This window comes from Brachypodium distachyon, chromosome 3 (genome assembly GCF_000005505.3).
Source record: "Brachypodium distachyon strain Bd21 chromosome 3, Brachypodium_distachyon_v3.0, whole genome shotgun sequence".
Lineage (NCBI taxonomy): Eukaryota > Viridiplantae > Streptophyta > Magnoliopsida > Poales > Poaceae > Brachypodium > Brachypodium distachyon.
The window spans coordinates 53475958-53494670 of record NC_016133.3 but is presented as its reverse complement, the minus strand read 5'-3'; the positions used below and the strand labels follow the sequence as shown (position 1 = coordinate 53494670).

Here is an 18713-nt window from a genome sequence, read left to right as displayed (position 1 = left end):
AGGAATGGGCAAACAATATGGCTAATGTTGTCCAGGGCTCCAGGCAGATCAATGTTGTGATGTTCGTTTGGTTGGAGATGAATATTCCGTACCATTCATCGCCCAGGTAAACTCATGTTTGTAGCATATGATCAGTTGAACGTATACAATTTTTCGCAGCGTGTTGCAAATGCCGTCACCATCTGCCACTCATTTTGTGTGCCTATGCGTGACAGATTAACAGACACACGAAAGCTTGCGTGACACATTAAGAGGCAAGAAAGCCCTAGCAAGTAAAAACACAATACTGCAGTGTAGCAGACTATAAGTACATTGTTGATAGGTGGGAAGAAAGATTTCAGCGAAAATTTTCAGCGAAAATTTGCTTATGCAGCTATGCTTACTAGGAACTTGTTGACATTATATCAGGATTTATCATTAGGACCCTCAAAATTTATTGATACTGGGATTTCCAGTATCGATTACAGGCAATGTATTCCTCCAGTACACCATTTTTCAAGGTTTTCAGAGTATCTCCACTCCATATGAAAACTGCACGCTGTTGATTGTGCTGGTATACGAGTTTACCTATCTTAATAACTTTGTAATCTACTAGAGATATGATCCTCATGGTGTCATTGATTTGAGGACCGTCTATAGCTTCCAGGAAAAATATCAGTTTTGAAGCATGGGTTCCAGGTACTGAAGATCAATTGAGATGGCTGGCTTCCTCTAGTCCTTGACTGAATTGGTGGTGAGCTTCAGGACTGCACACTTTGTAGAGTTACCTCTGGTTAGGTCCGGTTGAGACTCTTGAACGCAAAATACCCGACACTGCCGATTGTCAGGATTATAAGAGGACAGATGGCCATATCGAAACCCTCCAGGATACGGTTCCTGCTCATGGAATTTCCTTGGCGGGTCAAGACCAAATGCTCATGAAGCAGGTTGGTCAGATTGTCCAGCTGATGTATTACTTGGCGCTGACCTCTTGATAAGTTCATAACCTGCTAGGAAATAAACCATCGAACAAAATGAGATACCGAAATTTGGATCAATTAGCGCATTACATTAAGAGTAAAGGATTAAATAGCACAACCAGCACTCATGTATCCAAAGTACGGAGTATTTCCCGTTGAACTTTACCATAACAAGCAAAATGCACGGGTGCTGCTACAGAACTAAAATGTATTGCATGAGTTGTTGAAATGATTGTGCCTTCATATTTCCTTTTTTTGCTAAATAACAAGCAGAAGACTGTGATATGTACCACCTAGAATGGATTGAACAAGTTCATTTAGGTCCGGTTCCCAGTTACTGTCATTTTTTGTCACCAAAAGCTGGAGTCTCAATGGCTCTCAATCAAGCCAAAGCTCATGGATCTGAGGACCAAGTTAATAAAGTACACTTTATTTCCACAAAGCCAGTTGTAATTCTAAATCTAGTTCACAACAAACCATGAAAAGTGTAGCTACAAATAGTAATGCAACACATCCTCAACGAGTCTAATGGATTGAGAGAACATTTTAACCTAATTCAATTTCTAGCTGTCATTGATGTCTTGTCTCTGATGACTAAATTTGATGATTTGCTTTTTGTAACCAGATCTCATGCTTCAAAATCTTATTGAACACTACTTGATAGTATTCGGAAAAGTTCAACTAAATCAAGGGTAACAATGGGGAAAGAGAACTCAGGAGAACAGGTGATAACAGCAGTAAAATACCTCTTCCATCATTGGGGACTCTTTTGAAAGTTGGTTTGATGATGACGAATGAGGTATAAGGGTACCATTGCCCAACTGAGAAACAAAGAGATTTGTAGGTGCAGAACCATTGCGAGTTTCACTTGGAAGAGCTAAATTTTGCTGACTCGATGAAGGTTTCATCAGTGTAAATTTTGAGTTGAGCTCTTCAACTCGACACGTAAACTCATCCATCCTCTCATTCAATGTTGATATCTGTTCTGACAGCTGGTTGATTGCACCCTGTGCAAGACAACAAGTGTCAAGACAAGAGGAATTTGTACATCAGCATTTAGGTTATGTCAAAACATCATGACAGAAAAAGTTTTAAATTGCCATGCAAGTTATAATTCTACACAGGAATATAGTAGGAATTGCCACCTGGTTAATCGCAGGTGGTTCAGGGGTTCGCCCACTGCCAAACCTTCTGTTGGTTTCGGTTAGTTTATTCAATTTCACAATACTTTTATCTCCATGTGTTGAATATGAATGAGATAGCCCACTGGAAGATCCACAAGAGAAAGTCAGTTAACCTCATTCAGATTCCGATGGCTTTAACAAATCACTCAATTACAGGAGATTAAACTGGGAACAGAAATGAGATAAGGAAACCTTTTCATGAGTTTGTTTCTCCTATCAGCAGAAGCCCGGGAAAAAGCTTCCTTTGGACTTGAAACCAGCTCATCATCAATGCTGAGCTTTGTTTTCAAATCATCTGGTAATGCCTGAACATCATCTTGTCAGATACCACCACAAAACTAAGCAATATAGCGAGAAGGTGAATATTGAACTACTCCCTCCGTCCAACAAAAGATGTCTCAAGTTCGTCAAAATTTGGATGTATTTAGACATGACTTAGTGTATACATGCATTCAAATTTAGTCAAAGTTGAGACATCCTTTGTTGGACGGAGGGAGTATATAATTAGCAAAGTACATACCATAACATCATTCATCAGTTTCTCCAGCTGAATTTGTTCAATATATGTGCGCGGGATATAAGAACCATCCAAACCTAACTGCTCTGCTACAAATTTGACATAAAGTCTATCTCTACCTTGCACCTAAATGATAAAAACCAAGGTGAGAAAGTTTGCATTTCAAGTTGCCAGGAGAATAATGACTTAAGTAGTCAAGATGTGGGCAAAGACAGATCATAGTAAGTTAGTGACACAAACCACAGCAATAAAACAGAAAAGACATGCTCACCTGTATATACCTTCGGCTAAGTTGCTCCAGCCAGTCAATTTTAACAGTAGCCTTGCCATCAGAAAACACACGACTGCTTCTCTTCAATATAGCTGCTATAGTATATCCCAACGCCATCAAGCCACCAAGAAGACGTACACTGACTTCAAAAGTAATCCTCGGTGATATGATAAAAGGATTATCCGTCACCCACTCCTTCAAATTAAAAAAAAAAGCCAGTCAGCAAGCACGAATGCCAAAAATAGTGCACATAGGGTATGATGACAATAACTAAAAAAGGTAACATAAGGCATATGTTAGTATCTACGCTAACTACCATGGTAGAGAACACCATTAGTCTGCAAGAAGATCAACTAAAATGCATGGAGTTAAGAAGTTGCTAGAGAATAAAAAAGGAGAGTATCATTAAGACTTGGCTGATCTTTTCTTCTTTTTTATGCCGACTACATAAGTAAGCTTTGCTTTGTATGAACTGCAGGTGCTAATGTGGTGAAAATTTGAATTTTCTATCATGGAAAGGATTCCTGGAACCTATAAATATGGAGTAAATTAAGCAACAACTAAGAAAATGATAATGGACATAACATGAAGGATCCTAAAATGCAACACTTGTAAGTTGCAACAGAACAATCAACAATATTCTTCGCAAATATATATAGTATGTAGCCATCAAACATAGGACGGCATACCTCAAACATGAGATTATATTTCCCTTCCCTATTCCTCATTCTCAAATAAGATTGGCATGCTTCTGGATCTTCACCTGGTGGAAGTAAATATATATCATATGTTTCTTCATTGCTTTCTGTTTGATCTTCACCAAGAGCAGCTTTGATTTCATCAGGTGTTAGAGACCGCGGTGACTGAGAGTAGAGATAGAAGAGTCAGGTCATCTTGCTAAACCATAAGATAACTATCTGTTATTCAAGTTACGGCATTTCTAAAAATCAACACTCAGCCATCTTGCCAGAAAACCCAAATTGCTAGCACATGGATGACAAAAGGATTGAACAATTTAAGGAAGACTTACCTTCAGAATATACATAGGATTTTGGAACCCAGAGAAAGGATTGAACTTGTTGATAATTCTTATGTGTGCTGTCTTCAAATCCGGCTCAATGAAAGCCTTGTACATTGGATAAACCTGAAAATACATCTTTCGCCTTGTTAAATTTGCCACACGGATGGCTGAGAAAGTACTAAACATACAAATATAAATCCATAACCCGGTAATGATTTTCTACATTGACCTTTTACGGGAGGCAAAAAAGAAGAAGGAAACAAAGACATATATTCAAGTTCGAAAGGTCAAGCAACCGTTTCCGAGATCTGATGAATTATTTCCTCAGGCTCCTGGCCAGCTCGTTGTATGTCTCTTAGGACCCTCTTGACCAGGTCAAAATGAACACCACCAGTGACAGAAACACGCAGATCCAATATAGGCCGTAACTTATCACTCAACGCATATATACCTTCAATAATAACAATCCTGGAGCTAGGAACATCAACTGTTCTGTTGTCCATAAGAAATTAAATAGTTAGATAAGATTGAGCATGATGAAGTAAGAGCCTAACTTTCTAGTACAGTATTGTAAAACAGCAATGACTATGCACAAAAATATTACCTGTATCCTGTCCGGCAGCTCATCTTGAAATCATATATTGGAACCTGAACGGACCTTCCTTCCTTCAGACCATGAATATTTTCCAGCAGTGTGTCATAGTCTGTTAGACGTGGATCTGGCCATATTTCAGAAAGTACAAACATCAGTTACTCTCGTTTGCACCAGGATTGCCTCGATGCATACAGGTTCTAGCAAGAACTACTAATATTTCCATTATATCATACTCCCTCTGTCCATATTAAGTGTCTCAAATTTGCCCAAATATGGATGTATCTATACCTAAAAAGCATCTAGATACATGTAATATTTCGACACTTAATATGGGACGGAGGGAGTACATCATATGCATTAGTTACATTATTGTTACTGAAGTGGCATGCGGACATGCAGTTGCAAGTAAAAAACAATAAGATAATGCATAGATAATGTAACGGTAATTATCTGTAGAGTGTGGCTCTTTCTGAATCGCCTGAGTTTTAAACAAAAGTCTTAAATCTAAGTTGACGCGTCAGAAATGTCATCTCCACTCCTCCTCTCAAGTGGTGCCGTTTGATTAAGATCTAACGGCCAAACAAATCAACTGATCTCTAACTAAAAATCAGGCAACTACTCTATAGCAAAATTGTTATCTGTATTGCTTGTTACAGCATCTTCCGACTGTAAAAGGAAGTAGAGATTGAATCAGTCGGTTTACCATCACAATTTCCATTAACTATGTGGCTTGCATCATAGTAGTGCACTAGTTCTAGCAAGAACTACTACTATCTCTATTATATCATACATCATATGCATTAGTTATGTTATTGTTACTGAAGTGGCATGCAGACATGCGGTTGCAAGTAAAAACAATAAGATAATGCATAGATAGTGTAATGGTATTATCTGTATTGCTTGTTACAGCATCTTCCTATTGTAAAAGGAAGTAGATATTGAGTCAGTCAGTTTACCATCAAAATTTCCATCAACTATGCGACTTGCATCATTGTAGTTGTCCATTGATATCACAGCAACACTAGGCATGAAATTGAGCACCTTCTCAGTAAATACCGTCTTCCCAGCTCCAGAGGGGCCAGCAACTCCCACGAATATTATCCCTTCATTGTGCTGCACTAGAAGCTGGATGGCACGGATCATAACAAAGAAGCCTTTCTCAAAAGACAGTGGCTCTGGAAAGGGGACGATTTCATAGCGGCCCGCGTCCTTCCTTTTCACCAGCTGAACCTGGTCTCGCAGAAGGCCATTCCGCTTCCTTGGTGATTCGGACATGGAATCACTCCGCTCCATTAGTCTCCAAGATTGCAACTTAACCTGCGATGAAGAACCTTAAGATTCAAGAGTCATAATGACACATCTGATAGAAATGTGAAAAATGTTTCTCTACTCCATGTAGCCATAGCTCCATCTTTTATCACCCTTGGATGTGTTATGGGGATTCATGCCACTGTAAAAACTACAAAATTGTAGGAAGATAGATTGCACTAACAATGGCATTATAATTTATACACACTAAGAACTTGGTGAAAAAAGCACCTCTAACAAGATGTCAATTATTCTATGCATGGCTCAATAGAGCTGGAACTTTTTCTTCAAATTACAAGGACGGACACTCACACACACCAATACGATTCACCGGCATTAATAAAAACATAAATTCGTTAACTGATGTCATCACTCATTCACACCATTAGAATGTCTAACGTCCCTAAATGTGTAACTGAACTCAATCAAGAGAGACATGGACCTTTTGACCGGAGGCGATGGGCTTGGGGGACCCATAGAGATCACGCCACGCTACTGAAACCTTCCACGTGATTGCCCACTGAATGACTAACTCAACTCTTGCATATGGATAACTACTACCAACCAAACTCAGCAAGTAATCTAGGCAGGAACTCGCCGCAGAACTGCAGGCCGGGGCCTTACGTGGGGCACGTGGGTTCAATAAGCGGCATGGGGAGCATACGAAGCTCCAGGAGGCCGTGCCGAGATTCGACCGCACCAGACAACGGGGAGGAGGAGAAGCGGCGCGGTGGGGGGAGAGACACGAGTCTGGACTCTGGAGGTGAAGGGGAGGAGGCGGCGGAGGGGGGAGGAGCGGGAAATCCAGAGGTAATCGATAAAATGGGGAGAAGAGCTCACCAGAGGAGGAGGGCTTCGGTCGCCGGCGATTTGGGTGGCGAGGGCGGCTCCGCTGCGGTGGTACTGGTACGCCCTTTATGGAGGCGCCGCTGCTTGGCCTCGATCGAGTGCCATGAAAGGGAGAGATATTGCCCTTGGCAACGGGGGCAAGATGGGAATTTCTTTTTTTTTAATGGCCAGATGGGAATTTTGATGCTCGTACTAATTAAAACCGCGATTTTTTTATAATAAAAAAGCAAAAACACACTGTCAAGAGGACAGTGATGATCGCAGTGAAAAAAATTACTCACTCCCATCCATACTAAGACAACTTCGTTGAGATAAGTACGTATCTAGACGTGTTTAATTGCATAGATACATGCATTTCAAATCGCGATTTTCTGACAATTAAAACCAAAAAAACACACAGTCAAGTGGACGATGAGGATCGCAGCCAAAATTATTACTCCACCGATCCATATTTTTTTGTTGCAACTTTGCCTAGATACGCATGTTTTTAGACGCTTTTTATTTATATAGATATATGCACATATAGACAAAACTTTCATAATATGAATCGGACGGATACTGTAATAAAAGTAAATGACACTCCAAAAACTTGTTGAAGCGATCAACCACCACCAACGGCATGGTATCTCTAGGAGAGCATGGCCATAGAGCACATGATTAGAGACAACCATGGGAAGAAGATGATATTGTAAAAGCCAGATCGCCAAGATGCATCGAGACACCATGGACTTTGGGATCTGGAATTTCCAACCATTTCATGGCATTCATGTGCGGCTGAGGCCTCTCCAGACTTAGATCAATACTCCATCACATGCGACTCACATTGTTCGCCCCAGGAGCCCTTGCAGCCCAACAAGGACATGTGTCGCTGGAACTATCCGCCGACATGGACCAGCACAACTGGTTGTCAGATCTCATCGCCAATGAACCTGGCCACCAACCATGTTGCCTTTGATTCGCACAAACAACAAGCCCAAGAGTGGTGAGGCGAGCAATACCCATCAGTTGTTGTCTCAATGATGATGGCAAGGCTACATCTGATCTTTATATACATGATAAAGACGAGATAGTACCCCGTAGATGTGTGATTTGCAACAAGGTCGCGGCGGCCTCCTATTTAAATCAGGATGACCCGAAGTGCAAGTGAAGGCCTTGAAGAAGGGCCATTGGGTGGTGGATAGGGTTTTCCTTGAGCCGTCATTGGGAGGATGCGAGGGTCAGCTTGTTCATGGCATGAATTCGTATATATGTTTGCTCGGCCATGTCCTTATACATAGTACTCCCTCCGATCCTAAATTCTTGTTCTGGTTTTAGTTCAAATTCAAAAACCATGACAAGAATATTTAGGATCGGAGGGAGTAGTGAATACAAGTGACCTAAACTTCATAACTTGAGTCACAATGGATATGTTTGGTTTAACCCAAACTTACCTCGCCAAAAAATTGCTACTCCCTCCGATCCATATTACTTGTCTCAAATTTGATCAAATATGAATGTATCTATGTTTAAAAAGTGACTAGATAAATGTAATATTTCGACAAGTAATATGGGTCGGAGGGAGTAGCTAATATTTTGGACAAGGTTTTGGTTGCCAAGATTTGGCCAATTAATGTTGAATGCAAAAGTAAATCAGAATTGGTCATGACCATTGGCGTGTCAATATTTTGGCAACCATTAGACAAGAGTACGAAAGGTTAGTGGTGGCCAAAATGTTGGTAGTGTTGGCCGCCCTTGATCATCAACGTAAACACACACGTTCATCTTTAGACTATTGCTCTCTTTTTTTTTCTCATAAAATCTTTCCGTCCTCCCCACGCACCACCATAAGAGTTGCCATCCTCACCACGGCCTAGGAAGGTCTGTGCTGTTCTGAAGACCTGGCGTAAGCCCCCGCCGGGCATGGTGAAACTGAACATTGATGGCTCGTTCTCAAAGGATCCACAAGGGGCCGGTATGGGCATGATTCTCCGCGATGATCAGGGGAGATATTCTTTTCCTCCTATCGTGTTCTTCAGCGCTGCAACCCAGTGGAGGCTGAACTCTGTCCCTGCATGGAAGGCATCGCCTTGGCACTGCAGTGGAGTGAGCTGCCGGTCATCGTCGAAATGGACCGCTCGTTTGTGCTGACGGATGGGCGTGCGAAAGGTTTGGATAGGTCTGATTATGCGACCTAAGTTAATGAGATTAGAAATTTAGTTTCTCAGGGTAGAAGTTTGTCGTTTGTTAAAAGGGATAGATCTCAGAATCGTGTTGGTCATATGCTCACAAACTTAGCCAGAGTTGTGCATCGGACGGAGACTTGGTTGGGGTCCGGTCCGCCACCGGTGGTTGACCTGGCTCTCCAAGATTGTAATGTGTTGAATTGATTAATAGATCCCTTTTACCCGGAAAAAAAAAGAGTTGCTTAAAAAAAAAGTTGCAATTACATAAATTAGCTACGAAGTAAATTCGCAAAAAGGCAGACGTGAACTCACAAAAGAACATGGAATAACTAATTAGGTCCATGAAACGAAACCTCAGCCTAAGTCTACCAAGATATCTTGGAGATTGGAGAGAAACGTGTGTCACAGTGTCACACACCAGAGGAGAGGACACACCCGGTAAGTGGGGGCAGTGCTAATCTAAAAGCAATTGGCAAGGAGGGAGGTCCACAGGAGATTGTTCTGCTTAAGACATGAGATCGTCATCCCTTCGCAGCTTGATTACTTGATTCGATATGCATTCAAGTTTGTTGTCACGTATTCCCTTGCTGTGCCAATACAAGTTTTTTTTTAGTTAAAAAACGGTAAAAACGACAAATTTGATGTGCAGTGAAAGGCTTTGCCTTATAGACCGGGCTGTTTCTTCCCAGGGCTAATTTTGAGAAGAAAAAATTAAGGCACGCATAGAAAACCATTGCTTAGTGTGATTTAATGCGCTAGGTAAAAATATAACAAAATACTCAAGTTTGATCAAGTTCGTATAAAAAATCTATTCATATCTACAATATCAAATAAGTAAACTAATTTAAAGTTGTAGATGTTTGTAGATTTTTTTTTATAAACTTGATCAAACTCATAGAAGTTCATTTAGAGCAAAGTTAGGAGTCTTTATATTTAAAAGCGGAGGAGTAATGGACAGGAGAACTGCCAATGGTTTGAGCAAACAGAGGAAGTTTGGTATCAATAGTTCTACTGTAACACTTTTTCTCCCCATTAGCTCCATCGATCAACCACTCAAACCGAGTTTCATTAAAACCAACATAGAACATCTTACAAAAAGAAACACGTCTCGAATGAATGAAAAAAGATTTGCGTGACGTGACCGGCCGGATGCAAGTCACGAAAAGAAATATCTTCCCGGCACTTATCCCCGCCAAATCCGAGAGTAATAAAAGAAGATGACAACATATATTTTTGTAAGCTCTAAGCATATCCATGCGAGGAGCAAATTATCCTGGAAAACAGAGCAAATGTTCCCTTCAGAGACATTCTTGTTTGGTGGCAACCTTTTGCCGTGGACCAGCTCAAGATGAGCACCGGAATTCCATGGCGTCGTCTGCATGCCGAGATCGATCGATAAGGTGAGCATCATCCTGGTGTGCATACGCATCACGACTTCTCAACGAATGGTGACCCCACGGACAAGAACGACGTTAACAAGGAGAAAAATATCCTTGTGGTACTAGACCGATTTGGTTTCTGCCATCAAGGACCATGCATATCTTATTCTTGAGTGATTGACCTGAAAATAATCTAAAGGAAAGGAAGGATCGGCAAGATATCTTTATACATAATCTTGTCAAATCCACGTACAACTGATTATATGTTCTTTTTTTTTTTTGCCAAAGTTGGCTTTCTAGGGGACATTTTTTTTTCCTTTGAGGTCGCTAAAATTTTGCACTAATACAAATCGTTAGTTTGTTGTAGCACTCAGCCCAGAAGCACCGGGAGTCCGGGACAGCCACGAGAGACGCTGGCTGCTGTCGGCTGATGGGCAAGCCTGCCGTGGCCGAACTGTTACCAAAGTAGACGGACTTCCGAAACGTGAAACGTGGATCGCAACTGACGTGAGTCCCCGGACCAGCGAAGAGCGAACAACGTCAGCTGCCTACGTTCTACGGCATGCTTCCTAGCCACGTTGGCTTTGTACTGGTGCGACTTGCGGCCGGACCACCGTGGCCACGTCTAGGAAGTACCATAGGGATCACGCGGCGATCAGTGGCAATCAATGGCTGATTGATTGAGAAATGAGAATAAATGCTTTATGCACACCAGAGTGTACCAAAGAGTACCCTATACGACGTGTTTTAAGTTTACATCTTCAAACCATATACCAGTATAGTAGAAACTGTAAAAGCATTTTCCATGGAATATTCTCATGTAATATTTGAGTTGATGATGGTAATGTTTCTCCTCTATGCAAGACATATGCATTACGATCTTTGATTTGACTATAAGACTATTTGATTTAATTGATGTATATTTTCAGATGATTTTCTAAAATGTAAACAAAGTTAGGGCTACAGTGATGCAAAACATAGCATTTAAATAGCATATGCAGTAATTAAAAGGCTACTGTGGAACGAGCATTTAGCTAGTACTAGTAGTACAGACAAAATCAACAGCTAGTTTAGGTTTGGTGTTTGATGGTGTTTTGGGTCTAGAAGGAGGCGACACTTAACTAACTGGATGATGTCCCACACGTTGTTGCGGAAATTTTTAGTTAACATACGTGAGTCCACGTTGTTGAGAATATATATGAGTGAAAAGTAGCAACAAAATAATATCTAGTGAAAATGTATAATGAAATTGTATGACAGATTATAGATTCTTCACTTAGTGAAAATAGTTTGATGAAAAGTAGCTGCATGTGCAAAAAAATATGAGTTTTCCACTAAATAGGTGCGAACAAATTAATAATGTGATGATGTGATATGCTTGCATGTTGAGACAAATCAAGTAGTGAGTTTCTCGTAATTAGATAAAACAAAAAAGAGTGTACATCTTCATTTTGATGCCCTCGATCTTAACAGTGGCGTATGTCCGCAAAGACAACTAGTATATGAAATAATTACTCTCTGATTTTTTTTGCTCGTTTAGTAGGGCATCTTGACATTGTCAAGAAACTCTCAAAGTTCGTTCCCGTAGATCTGAGCTTTCTCATTTTATCTGACTATGTCTATATTAGGTTAACCAGAACTGTTAAATGATGAAATTTCAAGTAAGAATCCCGAATCGGGAGTATCCTGGGTTTTTATGAACAGTTAGTCACATGTGGATATAGCAAAATGAACCGAGATTATTAGGAGCCATTATAAATGAAGAAAGAAAATTGTAGATTGCCTTTTGTCCTCTCTTCGAAATTTCCCCAAAAGTAGTCTTCTTCTTGCCGAGGAAGTCAGAGCAAACGAGCAAGCGAGGGCGTGCGCAATGGCGGATTCGTCGGCGCCGACGCGGGTGATGATGGCGGTGAATGAGTCGTCGCTCAAGGGGTACCCGCACCCCTCCATCAGCTGCCGCGCCGCCTTCGACTGGATGCTCTCCAAGCTCGTCCGCTCCAACGCCGACGGCTTTCACCTCCTCTTCCTCCACGTCCAGGTCCCCGACGAGGACGGTACGTGTAGTCGCGCGCCTCTCTTGTCCGTTCCCCGGAGTGCGCCCTTGGGTGGATTTGCTTGCTTGCTGCGTACTTGAGGTGCTCGATAAAATGCGTGGGTTCCCTCTCGGTCGCGCAGGGTGGTGTGATGTAGCGATGTGTCGGTAACTCTTCTTCGAGCAGGGACTAATTGTCCTTAGCACTGCAAGCCCAAATGGTGTCATAGAAAAGTAGAAATGCATGATAATTCCTTAGTCCTTAGTGTTTATCGATGCTTTCCTAACTGCAACACGGATCCGTCGACTGTTGCGACCTGTTTCAGTGACTCTGTGCAGACTGTAGTGTTAGCCTGTTAGGTAATGAATAGCTCGATCTGTCTAGAATCTGAGTCTGGTGTGAGATTGCATGCTACTGATACATTTGGCTACTGATTCCGTTCGTAGCATCCTATTTTGGCTGCATATTTAGTGTTCTGACAAGGTGTTTTGTGCAGAGCTTGTTCGGGTTTTTTTTATCGTGGTTATTGGTAGTCGTTACAGCATATGCATAGTTTGTTTTTTGCATGATGGGTGGTGTACTGAAAGGGCTCTGATTTCATGGTCTGGTTGTAGCTTCTCTTTCTCCAGAGGGTACTGCATATGCATTGTTTGTTCTTTGCATGACACGTGTAACACTAATGCTTACTGAGTTGTATAGATGTGGATCATATAAGTTTATCTCCAGTAATCTTAAAAATATAAATACAGCGGTACTGCATGGTGTATTTTTTAAATTGATGTGATGCTGTGTAATTTAGAAGAACATGGCATTTGATTGATGCGTCCCAGTTGGATTCAGGATAGGCGAGGAATCCAATACACACTCATGGTTTTATTAAAGCTTTTTGTGTGGCATGGAATCTCCTGTTTTACCAACTTCTCATGTTCGACCTTGTTCTTCGTTGACTCCTTAATTTATATCATTACCACCCTACCAGGGAAATGATCAGTGATGTTTCTGCAAATTTTTGTGTTAATGTTAGGTGTTAATGTGCTATTGACTATGTTATATCCTTTGATGGAATAGTGCTAATTATCACAGACATTATCTCAATTTGTTTTAGCCTATTTTAGACTATCATTTTATGACTTTGAGACATTGTCTACCATGACTTTGCTGTTTCTGCGCCCAGCATTATTTTTTAGCAAAACAATTACTTACTCTGGCGTTTGAAGAAATGCTTATGTTGCAGCACCATTTGTCTCTTAATCCGTGTAATATCCTCTTTAGCTATTTCTAGATTGAAATGTATCCTCTGCCATTACTATTTTAACAGCAAAATTTGCTGTTTGCTTCATCCAATTTTCCTCTATGAGTGCTTAAGTCTTGTCTTCATGCACTTAGCTGTGCACCGTCAGCAAAAATGAGTGAAGAGATTTTCCACAATCCTTTTTCTAGTATAAACAATGTTTTAAAAGAAAGAAGATTTTCCCTTCCAACGTGTTATAGCACGTGCGATTTAAAAGAGCTCTGATGAATCAAGTTATTTTAACTTTAATTTGCCAAGGAAAATGACTTATCAACACAGCAGTATAGAGTAGTAGGCCTACAGCACCTAATCCTTGTCATTCCCTAAGAATAGACCAGTAAAGCTAAAGGCGCATTCTGCTATAATAATAGCAAGAGCATGGGATACACTTCCATTTTGAGTTTGGCTGCCCTATGAGTTGTTTAACATCTTTGCATCCTTGTTTTATCTCCTTCCCATTTGCTATACCATCTGAACTGGTGCATGAGATGAAATAGTTTTTGTGCTCTCAAATGATTTAACTTGAATCTTGCTTTTATTCGGTCAAAAAAAGTCTTGCTTTTGTTTCTCATGATTTTTGCACCAAAAGACACTTGAGCTGGTACTTGAAATTTAGTACTCCCTCCGTCCCAAAATAAGTGACTTGGATAAGTGAAAATTAGTACTCCCACTGGACGGAGGGAGTAGATGATAAGCAAGAAAGCTTGGGGAGCACTTCTCCTGAGGCCTTAATTGCTTTCCCTTTTGTATTAGCTAATCCTTCTTTCTTTGCCACTTGATGTAAACCCTTGTGTCAGCGCCACCTATGGCATCCCCTTGCTTGTGAGGAACTATCTGGCAAGCAAACTAGCTGTCTGTGCTAATTTTTATGTCACAAAATAGTATATATGGCATCTGGCTAAGAAATTGGTTGCGTAGAAATTCCACCTCGTGGAACATATATTTTCCACCTCTTCTTTGTTGTGGATGTTCAGCCCTGAATCCTGATGATTAAACTATTTTTCGTGGACTCACGGAACATATATTTCGATGTATAATTTCCCCCCTTTTATCTTCCAGTTCAACAGGCTAATATTGAGTACTTGCTTAAACATTTGGATATCTGCTTATGTTGCCTTTTGTTTCTAAATCCAAAGGATTTGATGATATGGATAGTATATATGCATCACCGACGGACTTCCAGACCATGAAACAGAGAGACAAGATAAGAGGGATTCACCTGCTTGAGCACTTCGTGAACCAATGCCATGAATTGGGGGTAGTTGAACCTTTTAGTTATTTTCTCCAGTATTTCAGGTTTCTGTTGGCAATAGCCATTTTGGTATATAATGTGTGTCAAATTATGCTGCAGATAAAATGCGAAGCTTGGACTAAACAAGGGGATCCGAAGGAGGTCATCTGCAGCGAGGTGAAGAGAGTCCAGCCTGATCTTCTAGTTGTGGGAAGTAGAGGCCTTGGACCATTTCAGAGGTACTATATGTCAAAATATTACATTAGCTTTTATAGCATTTTGTAAAGGGTGTATAAGTAATCTTTATTGTGCATTAACATGGCCATATATATGTTTTATTTTAGTTAGACAATACATCAACTATGTGTGCACCTCATCCAAACTAAGATACATTACTATCTGCTCTTTATTTTGCAATACTGGGCTGGATTGAGCTTGTTATGTGTTGTTGATAACCATGTTTTTGTGTGGTATTTACGGGCTGTGTGTGGTATTTTTAGGATATCTCAGTATTGACCCTCCTCTATTTCTGTTTCATCTCCACCGTAGTATAGTAGGAGGAGAATGTTGCAGTATTCTAAAGGAAGACAAATCTTACTCTCATATCAAGCACAAGAAATAACATCTTGCTATTTTTCTTTCATGATGTACCTAGAACCCTGGTATTTTTTTTGCTAAATGGTCTGTACAATATCCCTTCAGGTGCAAGTATAGAATCTCAATTCTTTCGTGATAAACTTCTCAGATTTACTTATATAATTATGGTAGCAATCTAAGATGAGGGTTGAACAAAGGAGCTCTGAATTAGAGAAATTGGGTAGCCAAAAGTCGTGTATTCAAAACAAGGGAAAACGACCATCAGTTTTTGGCCTAAAATATTTGTGTTGTATACTGTGGCGACTAATGAAAGGACTCCTACACGGTTAACATTGGACTTTGGAGCGGATTATGAATTGGTTATTGTAGATAGACATCTCTTGTAGATAATCACACTAGAATTTAGAATGTTATGCTTGATTTGGTAACCTTCAACTCAAATCTGAGTGTACTATAATAAATCTGATAGTCTTGAACTCTTTACATTGATCTCATTCTAATAAGTTGGATGTGTTTTATCCTCTGTATTTCACAAGCCAAAAATTCTTCCAAGTATGCCATTCTTTTTTTTTTTTGCGCTGGCCAAGTATGCCATTCCTGACTGTCATCTTTTTTAAACAGAAAAATGCACTAGATGATCGGACAAAACATAAGTCCTTATGCCCATGCATCTTCTAGTGAAGTCTTAATAAGTGTCTAAGTTTAAATTGTGGCCTTTGCCCATTGGTATTATCCCGACTATATTTTTTTTGGTTTGTGTTGGTACTAATTATGAATAGTTGTGCGCACGCATGTGCTTGTGTGTAATTATGAAGAGTGATTTTGATATTTGTGCTCCCTAGACAAGATGCTGCCGTAAAAATCAAGCAGCGGTAGAAGCCTGCCTAGCTATTGTGAAACAGCCTATAAACTCTTCTCGTGTAACTTTAGGCAAACGTGCTACTGATAGAAAGACTTGGTGATTTACAGAACTAATCATATCCCTGCTTATGATGTAGTGGTCTATCTGTAGAACTAGCACTGTACTGCACAGCCAAATTTTATCTGCGTGTTTACTAATTGAGCGTTTTGGCTACTATTCAGATCATATAGTTTAAAGAATATTACTACTTTGTATGGGGTTGCACCATATAGAATTGGCGAGTGGCAAGAGTTGGATCATCTAGTATGGTGTTTGATTAGCAATTCTTGCCTACTCAATGATTTTCTCTCAACTTAAGGGATATAATTTTCATATAATGTAAGGTGTGTTTGGATGGTGGTCAAAGTTCACCCTACCAAATTTTTGGCCATGGCCAATATTTTAGTCCTTGTTTGGATAGTAGCCAACTTTTTGGCAAACCCCCCATTACCAACTCTAGTTCATCTTTTCTTGCCAACTTTGGCCAACTCATGGGCTACCAAAAACTTCACCAAAATTTTGGCTAGCCAAATACTTGGCATGACAGGTTTGGGCTAAAATCAAACATACCAGTAGTTCCTTCATGCATTGTTTCTCTGCAACACTTTATAACACGTCAAAACTTTTAGTTACCTTGTTACTTGATTGTTAGTTTTGAAATGGTGGCAGTATGAAGTTTTCACATGGACTGGTATCATATGCTATGTTTGCATCCATAGTTGTGACTCAATGCGAAATTCCTGCAACCCATTTTTCACTTCATAGAAACTTAATTACTAAAACTCGGTTCGAGTGGTTTATGATTTAGAATTTCAGCATGTCACCTCCATCCTTATACAGCCTATATACAAAAGCAAGAAAATAATTCAATGTATGTATTCAATTAGTCTTTTGGCTCATTCCTATGTTACCACAGTATTTTCATGCGCAACTGAAAAAGTGTGCATTATGAAATATGTCGTGTAAATTATTTTAAATTTCTTTTGGTCATTTCTTCATGTAGATTTTCATTTGGATTGAGTTGTTTTTTGTAGGGTCTTCGTGGGCACTGTGAGCGAGTTCTGCGTTAAGCATGCTGAGTGTCCAGTCATCACCATCAAACGCAAGGCCAATGAAGCCCCCCAGGACCCTATTGATGATTGATGCTTTCGTGCAGTCATAGTACTTGAGAATGGGATATTCTTCACTGCTTAATGGGTTAATGTACAAATACAATATGGAAGTGATTGGAACTAGTACAAACTTTGCAGAGTGCGCACCCCAAAACCAGAGTGAAGATGAATGGATGGCTAGGACAGATTGTATCATATGAGATACATCAAGTTGTGAACCTAAGCTACTTGGATGATGATCATGTACTAGGCTTTGCAGAGATGAATGTTCCACCCCTTACTTGCCCTTGCCTGACCACGCCATTTGCAGCTGCAGGGTACCTGAAACCTGCATATTCTTTCGGCATGGCAACCTGGGGATGCTGCTGGCGCCCTCTGTTGTCGCCCTTGTTGTCGTTCTTCCATGCTGCAGGTTTTCCCGGCGCAAACTTGATCTCGAAGCCATCATCCATGTCATGGATGACGGCACGGGAGCTCGGCATGGGCTTCATCGGAGGGTACTTGAGCTCGAAGCCCTTCTCCAGGTCGCCTCCCACGGCGTTGGTACTGTAGAACTGCTGGTCGGAGGAGGACTTCTTCTTGGAAAGCCGACGTCCGCACAGTCGCCCCGCAATGCAGGCGGCGACGGCGAGGAAGGAGATGACGCCGAGCACGGTGAACACCGGCCCGAACGAGCCCCTGGACGAGGTGGCCGGCTGCGCATGCATGATGGCGTTGGAGGTAGGGTAATATGGCATGGTCTGAGGTAAAGAAGCCATGCTGCTTCTCAGCTCTTGCAAACTGCTCTCTTCTCTCTATTTTTCTCAAGGAAATGGCTTGCGATGGAGTGTTTGTTTCGTGCCGTTGTGAGGGAGTAGTGTGTGGTCCTTTTTATCATGGAGCGAGCCAAAGGCCTCGGATTTGAAATGAATCATTCCTTTTCCTCCTCGCAAGCCAAGTGCCGGGGTATGATGATGTTGCATCGCCCATCTTTCCATTCATTCTTTTTTCCTCTCTTCGCTCTCTTGCAGCAGAGATCTTTGAATGCATCGGACCACGAGAAAGGCGCGTGCTTTGGGATCTCTCTTTGGAGCAGTTCAATGCGCGAGCTTGGCATAAACGTCTAGGCATGCAGCCTGCTTGGTCGGTCTCACACACACACACTCTCGCTCCTGTACTGCGGCCCTTTGCTTTTGCTTTTGGACGTTGCATTGGATCAAAGCAACCATAGCAGCGGGCAGCAGGGACATCACATCGCTTTGGCTTCTTTGATTGCTTTCCCGTCCGCTTTAGCAGATTGTGGGGGCACAGGCACAGAGGAATG

General features: G+C 41.0%; 3 protein-coding genes across 4 annotated transcripts; 1 reads left to right on the top strand and 2 right to left on the bottom strand.

Moving 5' to 3' along the window:
- Positions 1–347: 347 nt before the first annotated feature.
- Positions 348–6847, bottom strand: LOC100825306 (uridine-cytidine kinase C). 2 transcript variants are annotated; one of them, XM_003570153.4, is made up of 12 exons: positions 6696–6847; positions 5504–5864; positions 4557–4671; positions 4249–4444; positions 3962–4075; positions 3621–3794; positions 2932–3126; positions 2664–2786; positions 2336–2448; positions 2105–2225; positions 1706–1966; positions 348–986 (listed from the first exon to the last, which is right to left on the bottom strand). In XM_003570153.4, the coding sequence occupies exons 2-12, from the start codon at positions 5838–5840 to the stop codon at positions 774–776; spliced, it is 1962 nt and encodes a 653-aa protein (XP_003570201.1). In that variant the 5' UTR covers positions 5841–5864; positions 6696–6847; the 3' UTR covers positions 348–773. The 2 variants fall into 2 exon arrangements, with proteins under 2 accessions (XP_003570201.1, XP_010235870.1); XM_010237568.3 differs by lacking the exon at positions 6696–6847 and adding an exon at positions 6298–6636.
- Positions 6848–12039: 5192 nt separating this feature from the next.
- Positions 12040–17676, top strand: LOC100825611 (universal stress protein A-like protein). Its single transcript, XM_003570154.3, has 4 exons — positions 12040–12299; positions 14706–14827; positions 14921–15039; positions 17333–17676. Exons 1-4 carry the CDS (start codon positions 12116–12118, stop codon positions 17439–17441), a joined length of 534 nt encoding a protein of 177 aa, XP_003570202.1. The 5' UTR covers positions 12040–12115; the 3' UTR covers positions 17442–17676.
- On the bottom strand, positions 17464–18324 carry LOC104583827. Its single transcript, XM_010237567.3, has one exon. The coding sequence runs from the start codon at positions 18166–18168 to the stop codon at positions 17650–17652; it is 519 nt and encodes a 172-aa protein (XP_010235869.1). The 5' UTR covers positions 18169–18324; the 3' UTR covers positions 17464–17649.
- Positions 18325–18713: the final 389 nt, after the last annotated feature.

Coding starts and splice junctions, on each gene's coding strand:
- LOC100825306 (XM_003570153.4), bottom strand. CDS start 5,840: ATGGAGCGGAGTGATTCCATGTCCGAATCACCAAGGAAGCGGAATGGC. Junction 4,672..5,503: donor AGTTGATGGAAATTTTGATG/GTAAACTGACTG, acceptor AAATATGGCCAG/ATCCACGTCTAACAGACTAT. Junction 2,226..2,335: donor AGAAACAAACTCATGAAAAG/GTTTCCTTATCT, acceptor TGGATCTTCCAG/TGGGCTATCTCATTCATATT.
- LOC100825611 (XM_003570154.3), top strand. CDS start 12,116: ATGGCGGATTCGTCGGCGCCGACGCGGGTGATGATGGCGGTGAATGAG. Junction 12,300..14,705: donor CCAGGTCCCCGACGAGGACG/GTACGTGTAGTC, acceptor CTAAATCCAAAG/GATTTGATGATATGGATAGT. Junction 15,040..17,332: donor GGCCTTGGACCATTTCAGAG/GTACTATATGTC, acceptor TGTTTTTTGTAG/GGTCTTCGTGGGCACTGTGA.
- LOC104583827 (XM_010237567.3), bottom strand. CDS start 18,168: ATGGCTTCTTTACCTCAGACCATGCCATATTACCCTACCTCCAACGCC.